General features: G+C 34.3%; 2 protein-coding genes across 3 annotated transcripts; one reads left to right on the plus strand and one right to left on the minus strand.

Moving 5' to 3' along the window:
• Nucleotides 1–5,542: 5,542 nt before the first annotated feature.
• On the minus strand, nucleotides 5,543–9,297 carry LOC146911323 (Protein phosphatase 2C family protein). 2 transcript variants are annotated; one of them, XM_085723929.1, is made up of 6 exons: nucleotides 9,147–9,297; nucleotides 7,887–8,188; nucleotides 7,242–7,574; nucleotides 6,678–6,798; nucleotides 6,371–6,594; nucleotides 5,543–5,882 (listed from the first exon to the last, which is right to left on the minus strand). In XM_085723929.1, the coding sequence occupies exons 2-6, from the start codon at nucleotides 8,127–8,129 to the stop codon at nucleotides 5,670–5,672; spliced, it is 1,134 nt and encodes a 377-aa protein (XP_085580055.1). In that variant the 5' UTR covers nucleotides 8,130–8,188; nucleotides 9,147–9,297; the 3' UTR covers nucleotides 5,543–5,669. The 2 variants fall into 2 exon arrangements, with proteins under 2 accessions (XP_085580055.1, XP_085580056.1); XM_085723930.1 differs by having other exon boundaries at nucleotides 9,084–9,297.
• Nucleotides 9,298–13,527: 4,230 nt separating this feature from the next.
• LOC146911324 (uncharacterized) lies at nucleotides 13,528–15,750 on the plus strand. The gene is made up of 2 exons (XM_085729510.1): nucleotides 13,528–14,306; nucleotides 14,358–15,750. Exons 1-2 carry the CDS (start codon nucleotides 13,528–13,530, stop codon nucleotides 15,748–15,750), a joined length of 2,172 nt encoding a protein of 723 aa, XP_085585636.1.
• The last annotated feature ends 325 nt before the right edge of the window (nucleotides 15,751–16,075 follow it).

The raw sequence follows: 16,075 nt of genomic DNA on the forward strand, positions 1-16,075 counted from the left end.
TTTAAAACCTATGCACAAATATGGTTTTTATTCATCCAAAAAACAGTCACACAAAAATGAATTGTCATAATTTTTTTTTTTTGACCCAATGAATTGTCATAAAATGGAAACGACTAAAGAGCCAAACTACAATTTTCCGATTCAATTCCACAATCCCTGTCATTATTGTATGATGATATTGAGAAGGAAAAAAAAAAAAACTTCTTCCATGGGAGGGATTTTATCATTAAACAAAGAGGGATAATAATACAAATGGTTAAATAAGTTTATATAAAGCTGACGTTTTTTTTCTCTGTTGAGTTGTGTTGGCTAGGTGCTTTTTTGTGATTTTTTTTGAAGGAAGGAGGTGCTTTTTTGTGATGTTTAACCATTTGTGTTGGCTAGGTGCTTTTTTGTGGGGGAACTCTCACTTTCCTTCTATTAGAACTTTTTTTTTTTGTATTATTGGTATGTCTTATGTTTTTTTTTTACAAAAATAAATGATATCCATTCATTCAAATTGATAGAGTACATCGATACAATGAAAATTCGTTAAAAACAAAAAGGATGAATGTGTGAACAAACTCACAGCATCCATGTTAATAGCATAAAACGACAAAGTACTAAAGCCTACGCATATGACTATATTTAAGTCACCGGAATACTCATGTCTTCGGATCTGCAACATTGATGACTCAAAAGTCATTGATTTGATCTGCACTGGATCGAAGCTGATCTGACAATCTGAACCGAACAAATACCTGAACGAAACACAAACAACTTCGCACAGAGACGGCGAACAAAACAACGTCGCACAAAGACGACGAAATCACGAAAGAAAAAACGAAATAGATGTGATAATCACTTATTTCAATAAAAGGGAAATAGAAAAAAGAAGTTAGAGGGGTGATTTTGGGTCAAGAATTGACCCTAAATCACCCCTCTTTGATGGATGAAGCTGAAGAAACTAGGGTTTTGGTGACGGCTCCAAGAGAAAGAAGGGGAAGAGAGAGCATAATTGTCTTATGCTAGAATATCTTTATAATATATATCTTTTTCGGTTTTTTTTTTGAGCAAAGGCAAATTTACTGCATTTCATTCAAAATAAGTGAGTACAAAGTAGTAGGTACTTCACGAAAAACATGGGGGCTAGGGTGAGATAAAGCAGCTCTAGCGATGCTGTGAGCTACTTTATTTGCTTGCCTCCTAATAGACGACACTACATAGTCGGGATTACTGAGCAACAAAGTTTTACATTCAGAAACTAAATCATCAATTTCATTAATTGGAGGATTGGTGGATTTTAGTAAGTCAACCAGAATCTTGTTGTCTGTTTCGAACATGACATGGTGAAAAGCTTTTGAGATTGCCATTTTGATGGACTCCAAAAGACCAATAGCTTCAGCTTCCAAAACAGTGACAGAGGAGTAGTTGAGATCTGACTTACTAAGTAGAAAATTGCCCGTGGAGTTTCTAAAACAAATTCTGTAACCCATGATTGTATTAGCATTGAAGATGGCGGCGTCAACATTACATTTGATCCAACCTTGTTGTGGTTTTGTCCAAACATGTAATTGTTCCTCATGGTGTGGTGGGTTCTTGATTTTTTGCATACAACTCCATTCATGGAGGACCTCTTGAGCACGGGTGACAATGAGAGTGGAAGTGGTGTTCGAATTTTCCCAAAGCAACAGGTTGCGACTCTTCCACAAACTCCAAAGTGTCATAGCTGCTAAATGTCTTTGTTGGTCAGTTAGCCTGCTAAAAAAATCAAAAAGCAATTTTTGGAAGTTGTCTGTGCTAGGTAGCAGTTCGCTTATTATAAAGTTGATTTATACAGATTTGAAGAATAATTATCTAGGGTAAAAGGGATATTTCGTATGTTTTTTATTTGTGGGGTTGGAGGTCTGAGGGAAATTTTTCTCAAAATAGTCTATTCGGGGATTGATTAATTTCCAACATCTAACTAAACTCATCAAAAGAGGCCACGTCTCCTTAATCTATACTATTAAGTACGGGTTTTTGTCTCTAAAAAAAAAGGCTTAATTACAAAAATGGTCCCTTAAATAATTATGAAATTTCGATTTGGTCCCTTTATTAATTTTAGCCCCATTTTGGTCCTTTAATTTACCTCCGTCCATCATTTAATTCCATTCCGTCACAATTAAATGAAAAAACATTAACATTCATCCCCTTCATCATCAAACCCAGAAAAATTCATCTTCTTCAACACTAAACCCAGAAAAATTCATCATTAAAATCCAGAAAAAATAAAAAATTGAAAAAACTTAAAAATTAAACATTTCCTTCGTCACTTCATAAAAAATCAATAAAAATAAAACATTGATCCAATCAAATCGAACAACAGAAACACACAAACACCACCAAAACCCAACAAACACAAACCACAAATTCGACTCCGACGAAACAACAGTGATTGTGCTGCCACCAATCAACGGCGGCGCCACCACCGACCAACTCTCCGCCGTCGTAGGAACAAGAAAAACAACCCAAAACGGGATCTGAAGGAAGAGGCCACGGAAAAAAAAATTAAACATGATATAGACAACAGGAACGTCATCAAGAAAACCAGTATCAAAAAGCTCCTTCATGGTCAACCACTTCTCACCAACCGTTTCGTTCTTCTCAATCTTAACACTCTCAACAGCGAGTTTAGCAGCAGCAGAAACATCTTCACCTGAATAAACTTGCACCTTAAACGACGGCCGCCACTGAAGTCCATTTAACGACGTCGTTCTTCGTTATTGGAATCCCGATGATGATTACGCTTTCGGCGTGTGTAAACGAAGTAACCGTTTATCTGAATCTTACTCTTGCATGTGTCGGTTTCCATGGGGGAGGTTAATCTGAAGAAGAGGGGGTGAATTATTGAGGAATTGGTGAAAGGTGCATTCAAGGTTTGGATTGGGGAGGAAAGAAAGTGAAGGCAGCGAGGCTTTCAAAGGGAACCCAGGAAAAAAAATTGAAAGCAGAAAGTTTGGAAGGGATTGAATGTTAGAAGAAGAAAACTTTCAGGGTCAAGTTTGGATTTTGGATCTCAAAAGAAACAAGAAATTGAAGGTGTAGAGTGGAGAGGGGTTACTGAAGCTTATTGAGGGATTTGGGAGAAATTTTTTGATTGGAATTAATAATTGAGAAAATAATTTTGATGTGGAGAAAGGTTTTTTTTTATTTAATCTTTTTTTTGAATTTGTTAAGAGTTTTTTTTCTTCAGAATTTTCTTGGTTTTTTTTTCCTTCTGGTTTGGTGTGAAGGTGATGAAATTCTGGGTTTAGTGATGAATGTTAACGTTTTTATCATACAGTTTAACGGAATGGATTTATATGGCTAACGGAGGTAACTTAAAGGACCACAATGGGGCGAAAATTATTAAGGGGACCAAATTGAAATTCCATAATTATTTAAGGGACCAATTATGTAATTAAGCCAAAAAAAAAAAAACTACGGGTTTTTGTGGTCCAAATTTAATAAACAGAAGTATACTACTTTTCGTTTGGCTATAAATATCAACAACAACGATTTTTTTTAAAGATCAACAGCTTGATTGTGACACATTCAATCCATTAACCGTGTCAAACACTCATCTCATTTTGTATTATGAAGTGTTTTTATTTTCACAGGTAAAGATCCAATTTGGTCCTGCATAATTTTTCGGCGATACAATTTAAACCCTCAAAAATAAAATTCAAACCAGTCATTGACATTTTCATATTGAAAACATATTAGTCTATTTGTTCTATGAGTTAAGACTAATTTGTCCTTCGTCTAAAACGGTAAGGACTAATTTTATTTTATTTTTGTCGTAGATTAAATTGAATCGTGAAAAATTTGCAAATAACTTAAATTGAATCTTCAGTCCACAAAATATTATAGGCCGACCCCACTTAATGGGATAAGACTTGGTTTAATTGTAAATAAATATATCATATGCAGGATTGGCGACCATCTAGCACCCTAATTTTTTAGAGGCACCAAAAATATACTTGTATGGTATGACTATAGACATTTATTTAAATGTAAATTGAAAAATATTATCATAGAAAAAGGTGAATTATCTATAGCATGACTATAGATATTTCACGAATTATCACGAATAGAGTATTTTGGTTACATAACATCACAACCCCTTTAAAAGGTGAATCTCTAACTTCTAGAATATTTGAAGGAAAAAAAAAACACCATCACCTCATGATTTCCATGAATTCCGTAATTAAATTATTCCAACCATTTTGCCATATTGACTCGTATTTAACCGCTTCGTGAGAGATTTCGGGAAACCCTTTTCGTTGGATTAGCAACACTGGTAGCGATATTGCATAATATATGCAGGGCATGCGGTTCGAATCACAGACACTTCACTTATTCACCTTAAGGGTGAATTTCTAATCACTAGACTACTTGAGGGAAAAAAAAACATTAGACATTTTTTAGGTTTTCGATTAAAATCAATAAATAGGTATTTCTAATTTAGTTTTTAGTTTTTCCAATGATAGACATTTTTCTTTTGATTTCTATCGTTGGAGTGCTAAACCTCTTCAATATATAGGCATTGATGTTCATCGACTTTTAATCACGATTTTGATGTAGACATTAGGAATGACACTTGGATCTAAACTCGTTGGGCACCCACAAAAATATCAAAGTGGACAAGGTAAATACCCACATTTATGGGTTCAGACTTGAGGGCAGATTATTATCCACAAATTTGAATGGGTATGGATGTGGATAAGAACACTCTAATGTCCAACCTGCCCCTAGTCCGCACATATATAATATTATATATAATTAAAATTTATACACCATTAAAGTTAATTAATTCTATTTTTATTTTTTTTACAATTAGTTAAACCTAAACCTAGACGATCGTTGTTGCTCCTTCTTTCGCACAAGCTACTGATCGACATCTATTCTTCTTTTGCGTATCTCTTTTTTACTGTTGTCTTATTTTTATAGTTAGTCAACTATGGAGACATATGGTTCCAAATACAAATTGTTGAATCATCTCTAAATTATTTATTAATTGTTACTTTTTTTTGTTGTTTTATTGTCTTTTCATTGTTAAAATGCAGATAATGGGTGTAGGTACAAGCACTTAGATGCCCATAGGACATGAGCACATGCAGTAAAGTTGTTGCTTGCAAGAGTATGAGTTTGGGCACGAGTATTTTTTTTTTTTTATAAATGCAGGGTATGGAGACGGGCACTACAATACCCTATCCATTAGGGCCCCATTTCCATCCCCAGTAGGCGCCGTTTAATTGTTTTGATGCGTTATTTCTATCTTGTAAATTCTACATGATTGTTTATTCATAGTGCGTCTCGTGTTGTGATTAGATTTTGTTAATATATTTTATCTTTTTTTTTTAAAAGTATCTCTCAACTCAGCGAATAAAAGAACTAATTAATTTTCTTCCCTAAACTTCCATCTCCTTAACCCTTATAATTTTTTTTTTTCCGTATAATTTTGTTGTAGTTCATTTTGTTTTTAGACTCCGGCCCCATAGAATTCCAAAGAAATAATATTTGAACAAAGAAAAAAAAATGAAAATAGGATGAGTGATGTAATAATAACGAAATAAAAAGAAATTGCAATTGCTTTTATCATTCTACCCTAACTGGACCAAAGGTCATATGAACCCAACATCATGAAGTTGGGCTTACACGATAGTCTATTTAACAGTTTCAATTGGGCTATCTTGCTCAGGGGAAATGGGAGGGTGCAAAAAGAGACAAATAGCAGAAATATCATCAATGGCAATACCCCTTCTCTTGCGTTTCCATGCATGTACTGCACATTCCACCAAACGTTTAGCTGATTTTGCTTTGTCTGGTGTTGAAGATACAATGTCTACTGCTTCTTGATTGGAGATCACATCCCAAACCTGCATCACAAAACAAACCACAAGTACTTAATGTAACTCCACATTTCAGCAATAAATTTAAGAGTTAATTATGTTTTTAGTTTGGTTCAATCAGTTGGATTAGGAACCAGTCAACTGCCAAATTGTAATATGACCGGTGATTATTTATTTATTTGTTTGTTTATTCTTTTACTTTTTTTAATGATATTTCTATGATTTATCTATTTATTTGTTATCTGGTTCAATCATAACTAATCCAATCATAATCTAAATGTCTCACTAATTTAGTTTTTGCAACATTGTTTTTAACTAAACCAACATATTTAATCTCAATTTTAACTTCCTGTGTGTGAGAGTTTATTGTTGTCAATTTTGGAATACCAGAGTTTCATTTCTACAAGAGATTAAATGTAACTAGTAAGATTTGTTTTGTGACTAAAAAATTTAACTAGTAAGATGTGGTAATCAATTTCAATCATAGTAACTAGTTTATAGGACAAGATACTTACCCCATCAGTGGCAAGCACAACAAACTGGTCTTTACTACTTATATTCCTCTGAGTTACTTCAGGTACTGAAATAAGACCATAATCTTTAATACAATAATCTCCAAAAGCCCTTGACATGGCAAGTCCTGGAGACTCTACATCTGGTAACCAGACCCTATGCACTCCTGGTTCATCATTTAAACAGAACACACGCCCTTGACACTGAATTATTCTCTCTTCCTCTTCTGCAATTATGCAATTATAATATAGTGAGAAGCCAATTTATATGATTATAAATGAAAAAGAATGAATAAATAGAAGTACTAACGAGGTAAATTTGGCTTGAAATCAACTGTTAGTTGTACTGCTACCAAACTTCCATCATCGTCTGATGTTGTAGCCAGTACTGCACGAGAGTCGCCAACATTTGCTATGAAAACCGTTTCCCCCTGCAAACCATTATAAAATAAATTAACTAAGACAAAGTTTCAAAGCAAGAACTTCACTGATATATTGGTTGGTCTATTTATAATCATTGTCATGTCGCGAATTTTCATATTATAGAAAATCGTGATCAAATACCGATCTGGATTCCATGTCGTCAATTTGTTCATGTTACAAGTTTGGTAAATGTAGGTCTTATCATATGAGTCGTATGAACAAAATCAATGATTGAGATTGTTAAAAACATAAATGTGTGACTGCATGTAATCCAATTCCATCAAATAGGACAGATGCCATTGTTATCCCAGCACTTATTTCAAAGACATAAAAAACCCTAACATCGCAACTATATTGTTATTTAAATATCTGCTAACTAGTATATATACGGCACTTTGTTTTTAATGAATTTCTCCCTACGGATTCTCGAAAGTTGTTTCTATGTATTTACCTGTCTAACAATTGAGAGGGCAGTTGTTCCACTGTAAAACGAGTCAAACTTTCGACAATGCTCAAGTTCTTGATCAATGGAAGCACAAGTCTTCAAGAAAGAGTGCTTCCATATATTGAATCTTCGTTGCTTGTTGTCTGCAGCTATCTTAACATGATCAATATCCTTTACATGATCGTCAAGTGATGAAGATTGTGTAGCAAGTGTCTCTTGCCAATTGCATAGCAAAGACCTTGGCATTGACTCTCTTACTCTTTTGGCTACAAAGTGACCCCATGGCCCATGTCCATCAAATATACCGCAGAATATCATGTCCTCTTGGCATCCAAATTCCTATAATTTAATCGTCAATAGATAGGACCAGAATGATGCAGATGATTAACCACCAGAATTGAATTTTATATCAAAGACAAATAAAATGGGTTGATTATAAATATATAGGACCAAAAATGTAACGAGTACATGTTTGTATACACGTTGGGTCTGACAAAATCACGGTTTTGATTTTGACAAAAGCTACACTTTGAAGGTTAAACAAACTCACGGTGTCACCTTGATTTTGTCAAAACCCCCGAATTCAAAACAAGCTCTTAAAACAATAACAAAAAAAGCTTTTTGATTATAGTATTTAATTTTTGTGCATACCTCCCACACCATGCAACAGTCTTGATTGGTTCCTTTCTGACCTCTTTTGGAGAAAACTGAGGCAAAGTTGTTTGAACCATCAACATTAATAGTGCCAGAGCTACACAAAATCAAGTCATTTTTCTTAGCTTCTTTTGCCATTGCTTCAACAGCTTCTCTCCTTTCACATCTCACAGAATTTCTTCCTTTCTTTAGTGAAAATGATCTTGCCAAACCATTGAACATAGAGGATAAATGCCCCATCAAATCCTCAATTTTGTGATATACTTTCCTCTTAATGTGCTATGTTATATAGTCTTAATCTGTGCATATTGAAAATAGATTAAGGTTAGTACAAACTTATATAGAAGAAAAAGGAGCAGGTAAGAAATTCTTCAATAGCACATAGAAAGGAACCATATTAATAATTTTTATTCGTGTCTTTCTTATGAAATAATTATGACATGTTAAGCAAGTTGAGAATGCCGTGACTTAACATGATGACAATTTCTGACTCACAAGACTCAGAATCTCAGAATTTAATAATTATAAATCTTAAAAATTAAATTGTGACCATGAAAAATTGAAAACTGAGGAGAATTTCAGGAATTCACTGTGTCGAGGAATGAATATTAAAATTGAATATACTATATGCAAATGGATCAAACTGAATATGGATAAAGAAATCGGAAAAGGCTGGTGAAAAAAACAGTAGCTAGCTAAGCGTGGCCATTACTGAACTACTGTGTTATGCTATGCAATAAAGCACTAATTGTTTAAATCAACTTGATAGAAAAAAATTAACAGTTTAAGCTTTCTTAATAGTATATATTAAGTTCCATAAGAGGATTCCATTCCACCACACAAAATGAAACGGTGTATTTGTTTCTGAATTGGAATATAAAATAAATAAAATATTGATTTATTTCTGCTTTGTTTTCTCCTATGATTCAGTATCATGAAAAAGAGAACCTTATTGTTGAAAATTAAAAATCATATAATTCACATATGTTAAATAACATTTTTCTTATCTTTCAAAAAAAGTGACATAATTGACTTTAATTCTACACAAACTAACATAATGATGAAAGAAGAAAAAACAGTTCAATTCCTCTTAAATTCATCAAAGTCAGAACAAAACACATACATCTAAAGAACAAAAAAAGTTAAAAAGAAAACATGTTTGTTACAAACTCCAAATAAAAATAGGAAAAATACCATTTTCTTATATTTGTATTTTGAAAAGAAGAAAAATAATGAATGGATAAGCAATTAAGAGACCTTAGAGAAGGTGAATCTGAGAGAGTAACAGTTGTGCTGAGTTGAGGAACAGGAATGTATGTCGACAAGGTGAGCTGAGAATTCGAGAAAGAAAAGATGTAAAAGGATTATGAGAATCCATTTATGAAGACTTTATTTTTGTCTGGTTTCTACTATTTTCTTCCTATTTATCTATGGCCTACGGAGAAGGAAACAAAGACATAATTGTTTCTAATTTTCTTTATTTGGATCTTATAATAATTACAAGTAAACAATATATACCAGCTCACTTCAATATAATTTTGTATTTATTGTATTAGCTTATATATGACTCATAAAAAATATAAATATCTTCCATAACGATCTCTATCAAATCTCTTTCAGCTACACCATCTTGTCGTAGTCAAGTTTCTAGGCTCAAAAAGGGTTACGTGGCCTTCTTTTGCTTTTACTAAAACAGGAAACTAACACTGTTAAAAATGTATAAAAGGAAAGTTAAAAGTAAAATGTTGCCCTATTATCTTAAATTTTGGCCAAAACATACAACGAATGTGCCTAGTTGAACTGTTAACCTCAATAGTCAATTGAAATTGTTCCTATTTATGTTATGTTTGCTACTTTTTATAGCTTATATTCACGACTCGTCTATTGACTTTTACAGTGAAACCAAATATGTATCTAACATTTGTTTGAAACTACGGTAGGGTTGTCATTTCTTACAACCAAAGCACATTGGAAACGATGTGCGATCACAAGTTTTAACACTCTTATCATGTGTTTGGTTTAGCGTTAAAACTCACATACAACAATGCTCATATGGTGATTCCACGGAAGTTACAAAAACTAAACTTCTTGAATGTAAAAAATTTGTACTGGTTTTGAGATAAATGAAAAACTTGCCGTGACTTGGACACTGCTGTAGCAGCACAAGTAATGAATAGTCATGTACAAAATCAATGCGCAAAATTATTTTGGGTTTTTAATTAAGTTTTATTATAATTTATTTATTTATGTATATATCAAATTATGAAAATGTTATTCATAACAAAATTTAGTGTGTATTTTTTTTTACCTTAATATACGTATAAAAGTAAAAAAAAAAAACATACACACTAAATTTTGTTACATAGGGAATTTTTGTTACCTATAGGAAGTTAGAATGCGTTTTTTTTTAGAATGTTCCCGTGAGCTGGTAAGGACAATGCATAGTATATGCAAAGTCTGGGGTTCGGATCCAGACGTGCTTTTTTCCCCACCTATAGGAAGTTAGAATGCGTTTTTTTTTAGAATGTTCCCGTGAGCTTAGCTCAATTGGTAAGGACAATGCATAGTATATGCAAAGTCTGGGGTTCAGATCCAGACACCACAAAAAAAAAAGAATAAAACTCCAAACTTCTTTAAAAAAAATAATAGAATTCCAAACTAACATTCTTCATTTAAATATGGCTACCGAATAATAGGAATCTGTTGTTTTTGGATTCCCAAACTGTTGTATTTTGGTTTTCCAAATTCTATTTTCTACCGAAGTTGTTACTAGGTTGAGTCACGACCAGGTCGCTCTCTTTAAGACGTTTCGTGGCACTGCCCAAAATTGTGCAAAGCAGACTATCAACCACGCCGCCTACAGGATAAAACAAGCCCAACTACAACTGTGCGGTTAACTACTGCACTGTAGAAAACCGTTCGAGAATTACACCCTCAAATATGGTACTAAGACCACTCTTTAATACTGAAACCACTTTAATATGGTATTGTTACCACTCTATTATGGTGCTGAGACCACTCAAATATGGTGTTACCACCATTCTAATTATTAACTTCTCCAACTATGATACTATGATCACTCGAATATGGTTTTACACCATTCCAACGTCTAACTTCTTCAAGAATCAAAGAAGAATATATTTAAGATCATTCATAATTTTGAAGGGACATTTTACCGAAAAAGGGACTATGATCTTAAATTATGATTTATTCCGAAGGACATAAAAATATCGAAGGGACTATGAACTTAAGACCATTCTTAATTCCGAAGGGACATTAAACCGAAAAGGGACTATGGTCTTATAAACACTCTTAATTCCGAAGGGACAGAAAAAAGGAGATGAAGAGAAGAAAGACTCGTCAACACAAGTCAAGAAAGGGAGAAGAGAGAAAGAGTTCCCGACAACTCAATGAAACTCTTTCGTGTGTAGAATGCACTGTGTGAGCTCTCTATTTATAGAAAAAAATTCACAACTAATAAGTGAGAAACTTTGGGTACAAGTAATACATTACTTTGTGATTAAGTAATTCACATATTAGATCTAGTACAAAAATATCTCAATTGAGTACCAAAATATATTATATTTAGTACAAAAATATATTATATAATGTACCAAAATATATTTCAGATCAAGCACTAAAATATATTAGATTGCCTACCCAAATATTTCAGATTGTATTCCAAAATATTCTAGATTGACAAATGGTGGAAGTAACATTGTTGAGTAAGACCGTAATCGCTCCTATTTTCTAATCGCTCCTTATCAAACACAAACCCTTATCGTTTCTCCTTCAAGAATCCCTTTCTCCCTTCTCTTTCCTGCCTTCTACTTTGTTATCCTTCCTTAATCTTGTTGTTAGACAGATTCTGGATAGTTGGTATCCGTTGTTTGCACTTTGTGCGCGTTCTTTGTTCTCTTTCTGCTCTGTTGCTTTGTTATCTCTTCTGGGTTTAAACTCAGAATTGACGTTCATCCACCTGGTATCTAGGATCTTAACCCCTGAATTTCATTCTTTGTTTTCATCTCAACCTTCTATGGATCCTTGTTCGGTTTAAATCGTTTATTCCTGAATTGGTTCCCAGATTGTGATTTTCTTGTTTTTGTCTCAAGATTGCTCATTTTTCTTGATCTTAAATTCCTTCTTTCTCTGTCTCTCTGAGTCACTACGATTCAATTTAACAGACTCTTTGATCCAAATACCATCTGGGGTGTTTCTCTGCAATTTTCTTGTTTAGGAGTAACCAACCTGGGTTCTTGATTTCCTATTCAGGTTTCATCAACCCTTTCTTCTCTGACCCTTCAGAAACCTTCCTGGTTTCTATTCAATTCAACCTTCTCTAATTTCTCTACTCTGAATCTGTTAATATGGAAAACAACAAAGGAAAAGAAATTAGCACTGTCCCAAGTCCTGATCAAATTGAGTCTAGAAACAACAACATCCAAAGACCACAAAAAATCCAGAGAATTGATATTCCTTGCTTTACCTTTGGAAGCAATCAAGAACCTGGTTCAACATCTCATGGAGGACAAGCCAACAATCAAGGATTCTATACTCCACCTGCAAAGGATTTTCAAAGATACAATCAGGAAAGCAACAATCAAGAACATGAGGATAGTCCAATAAGTGTTGAAGGACCTTTCTTTATGTATGATGAAGAAGTTCTAGGGGAAGGCATCAAGCAATGTACAAACAGCATAATAGGTAAACTCCTCACAACTAAACAGATCTTAAAGCAAGTTCTTTATAGCTCTCTGATGGGAATATGGTGCAATCCTTCTGGATTCAAGATCACAGAACTTGAGAATAATCTGTACCAACTGTCCTTTGAAAAAGAATCTGACATTAACAGGATTCTTAAGGGTGAACCATGGATAATTAGAAATGTCTGGCTAAAGCTGCACTTATGGAACAGGAACACTAACATACAAGAACTGGATTTCATGCATGCCCCTCTTTGGATACAAGTTTGGGGCTTACCTCTACATTGTAAGACAGTAGCTATGGGATATCAATTGGGTGCTCAGATTGGACAAGTGGAAGAATCAGCCATCTATGAGTACCCCAATAATGCTAAGATCATCAAAGTCAAAGTCCAGTTCAATATCACTAACCCAATTCTAGCAGGAATGTATATTGGTAATATCAATGATGATATCAATTGGGTGGACTTTAGATATGAGAATTTGCCATTATTCTGTTTCCAATGTGGATTGATAGGTCACAGCTTTGACAATTGTCAGGATGACTCTAAGAAACTACCAGAAGGTGCAGTGAACCCTAGGGGTCCTTGGCTTAGATCCAATATCTATGGCAAACGTGTGCATGAAAAAAAGGAACATCAATTTCATAGTAACCCAATGAAGTCTGTTAGTGGCAAGATGTATAGTCCAATTCCTAAGGCTATGATGGACATGATGGCAGATCTAAGAATTAGAAGGGACCAAGCCAATCAGGGGAAAAAAGAGGAAACACCAACTGGCTCATCTTCTATGCAGGGAAGGAAGCTTCAAACCAAGCAAACTCAGAACCATTTAAAGAGAAAGTCCCTTCCAGAGATTCAAACAAGTCAGATCCAACATACAGACTCACAAGAGATCAGATTGGCAAGCCTTGAGAACAAGGCTGGCCAGGCATTATGAAAATCTTAGCTTGGAACTGCAGAGGGCTGGGCAAACCCTCTGCAGGTAGAGCTCTTAGGCAGCTCCTTAAAGCCCACAAACCAGATATGGTGTTTCTTAGTGAGACTAAGCTCTGTGAGTCAGATATGAACTTAAACTCTAAACTGTGTCTTGATATTTTGCCTAATTACTTTCTTGTAAATTGCAACAATATCAAAGGTAAAAAGTCTGGTGGTCTTGTAATGCTATGGAACAATGATGTCAATCTGAATGTTCATAATAATAATGCTAGATACATTGATTGTTATATTGTCTGTCCTATTACTCACTTTGAATGGTATGCTACTGGTTTCTATGGCTTTTCAATTCACAATGAAAAGCAAAAATCTTGTGATCTCATTAAGAATATTAAGAATAGTCATAAACATGATAATTGGCTCATCTTTGGAGACTTTAACATGATTCTAAATGAAAAAGAAAAATCTGGTGGGAATCCTATTGATCTTAGGCTCTCTTATATGTTTTACAACACTATACACACTTGCAATCTTAATGATATTGGTTATATTGGTGACCACTTCACCTGGGCTAATAACCAGGCTGATAACCATCACATTCAGGAAAGACTTGATAGATTCCTTGCCTCCAGTAGCTGGATTTCCAATTATCAAAATCACTATAATAACCATCTTCTTAGATATGCATCTGACCATAATCCTCTGCTTTTAGATTTTTGGGCTAACACTGAATGCAGGATGAGAAAGAAGAATCATATTCCTAAATTTGAACAATTATGGTTGCAGCATGAAGACAGTTCTCAAATTGTCAAAACTACCTGAACTTACAGCAAAGGAGAGCTTACTGACAAACTCAAGGAGACTCTTAACCATCTTCATATTTGGGGAAATGAGAAATTTGGAGAGGTCCCTAGAAAAATCAAAAAAATCCAACAGGATCTCCAAGACCTTAAGAAGGCTATCCCTGATAAAGCTACCCTTAATTTAATAAAAGAAAAGGAGAATCTGCTAGATGACACTATGAAAGAGGAGGATCTTTGGTGGGCTCAGAGAGCTAAATCTCATTGGCTGCAAGCAGGAGATAAAAACTCCAGATACTTCCACATAAAAGCTACCCAGAGAAAGAAGAAAAATACTATCAATAGTATTCAAGATACTGATGGGAAAGTTTGGAGTGACATTGATCATATTAATAGTACCTTTATAGATTATTTCACTAACATTTTTGCTTCTTCTAACCCTAATAACATGCATAATACTATTGAAGTTGTTAGGAACAGAATCAAGCCTGATATGTATGAGCACCTCCAAAAAGACTTCACTGCTTCAGAGGTTTCTGAGACTATTAAACAGATGAAAAGTTGTGCGGCCCCTGGCCCAGATGGACTTCCAGCTCTATTCTATCAAACCTATTGGGCAGAAATTGGTCCTGAGATTACTGAGTATGCCCTTAATATCCTTAACAATAATGGAGATCCTGGTAATATCAATCACACTTTCCTCTGTCTCATTCCTAAAGTCAAAAAACCCTCTTTACCATCTGATCTCAGGCCTATTGCTCTATGTAATGTGATTCTCAAGATTGTTACAAAGACAATAGCAAATAGAATTAAAAAGGTCCTACCCTCTATCATTAGCCCTCAGCAGAGTGCCTTTTTACCAAACAGGCTTATTTCTGATAACACCATTCTAGCCTATGAAGCTTTTCATTATTTGAAAAATCATAAAAATAAAAAGTCTGGTGTTGTTGTAATTAAGCTTGATATGGAAAAAGCGTATGATAGAGTGGAATGGGATTTCCTGGAAACTACCCTTTTAACCATGGGGTTCCCTATTAAAATGGTTAACACTATAATGTTATGTGTCAGAAGTGTTTCTTTCTCTATTCTTATTAATGGATCCCCCTCTACTATGTTCAAACCTAAAAGGGGAATTAGACAAGGAGACCCCTTGTCTCCTTATCTATTCATCATTTGTGCTGAAGTTTTATCTGGTCTTATCACTAAGTACCATGAGCAGGACAAACTACATGGTATCATCATAGCCAGAAATGCTCCTATTATTTCCCATTTATTCTTTGCTGATGATAGCATGATTTTTTGTAGGGCTAACAAAAGTGAAGCTCAAAATTTAATGGAAATTCTGGCTGAATACCAAAGAGTCTCTGGACAAAAAATCAATCTCAACAAATCTGAAATGATGTTCAGCCCAAATGTCCATTAAAGTATCAGGACTGAATTTCAAGCAAACATGCCCATTCAAATTACTGACAACATCACAAAATATTTAGGCCTAACAACTCATATAGGCAGGGCAAAGAATCATATTTTCAATTTCATAATGGACAAAGTCAGAGGCAAACTTAAAGGATGGAAGGAAAAGAACTTATCATTCTCTGGAAGGGGAGTGCTTATAAGGGCTGTTATTCAAGCCCTTCCTACCTATGTTATGAGTATGTTTCTGATTCCTAAAGGCATTTGTGACAGAATAGAACAAGCTATATGTAGGTTTTGGTGGGGAGGAAATGAAGATAAGAGAAAAATCCACT

The sequence above is a fragment of the Medicago sativa genome, chromosome 7 (assembly GCF_051527215.1).
Source record: "Medicago sativa cultivar Bolivia chromosome 7, Bolivia_mono, whole genome shotgun sequence".
In the NCBI taxonomy this organism is placed as follows: Eukaryota; Viridiplantae; Streptophyta; class Magnoliopsida; order Fabales; family Fabaceae; genus Medicago; species Medicago sativa.

Excerpts from the sequence above, each read along its gene's own strand:
- LOC146911323 (XM_085723929.1), bottom strand. The coding sequence starts at position 8,129 with ATGGGGCATTTATCCTCTATGTTCAATGGTTTGGCAAGATCATTTTCA. Across the intron at positions 6,595-6,677 it reads TTTCAAGCCAAATTTACCTC|AAGAGGAAGAGAGAATAATT; the intron begins GTTAGTACTTCT and ends GCATAATTGCAG. Across the intron at positions 5,883-6,370 it reads TTGTGCTTGCCACTGATGGG|GTTTGGGATGTGATCTCCAA; the intron begins GTAAGTATCTTG and ends TTTGTGATGCAG.
- LOC146911324 (XM_085729510.1), top strand. The coding sequence starts at position 13,528 with ATGAAAATCTTAGCTTGGAACTGCAGAGGGCTGGGCAAACCCTCTGCA. Across the intron at positions 14,307-14,357 it reads CCTAAATTTGAACAATTATG|CAAAGGAGAGCTTACTGACA; the intron begins GTTGCAGCATGA and ends CTGAACTTACAG.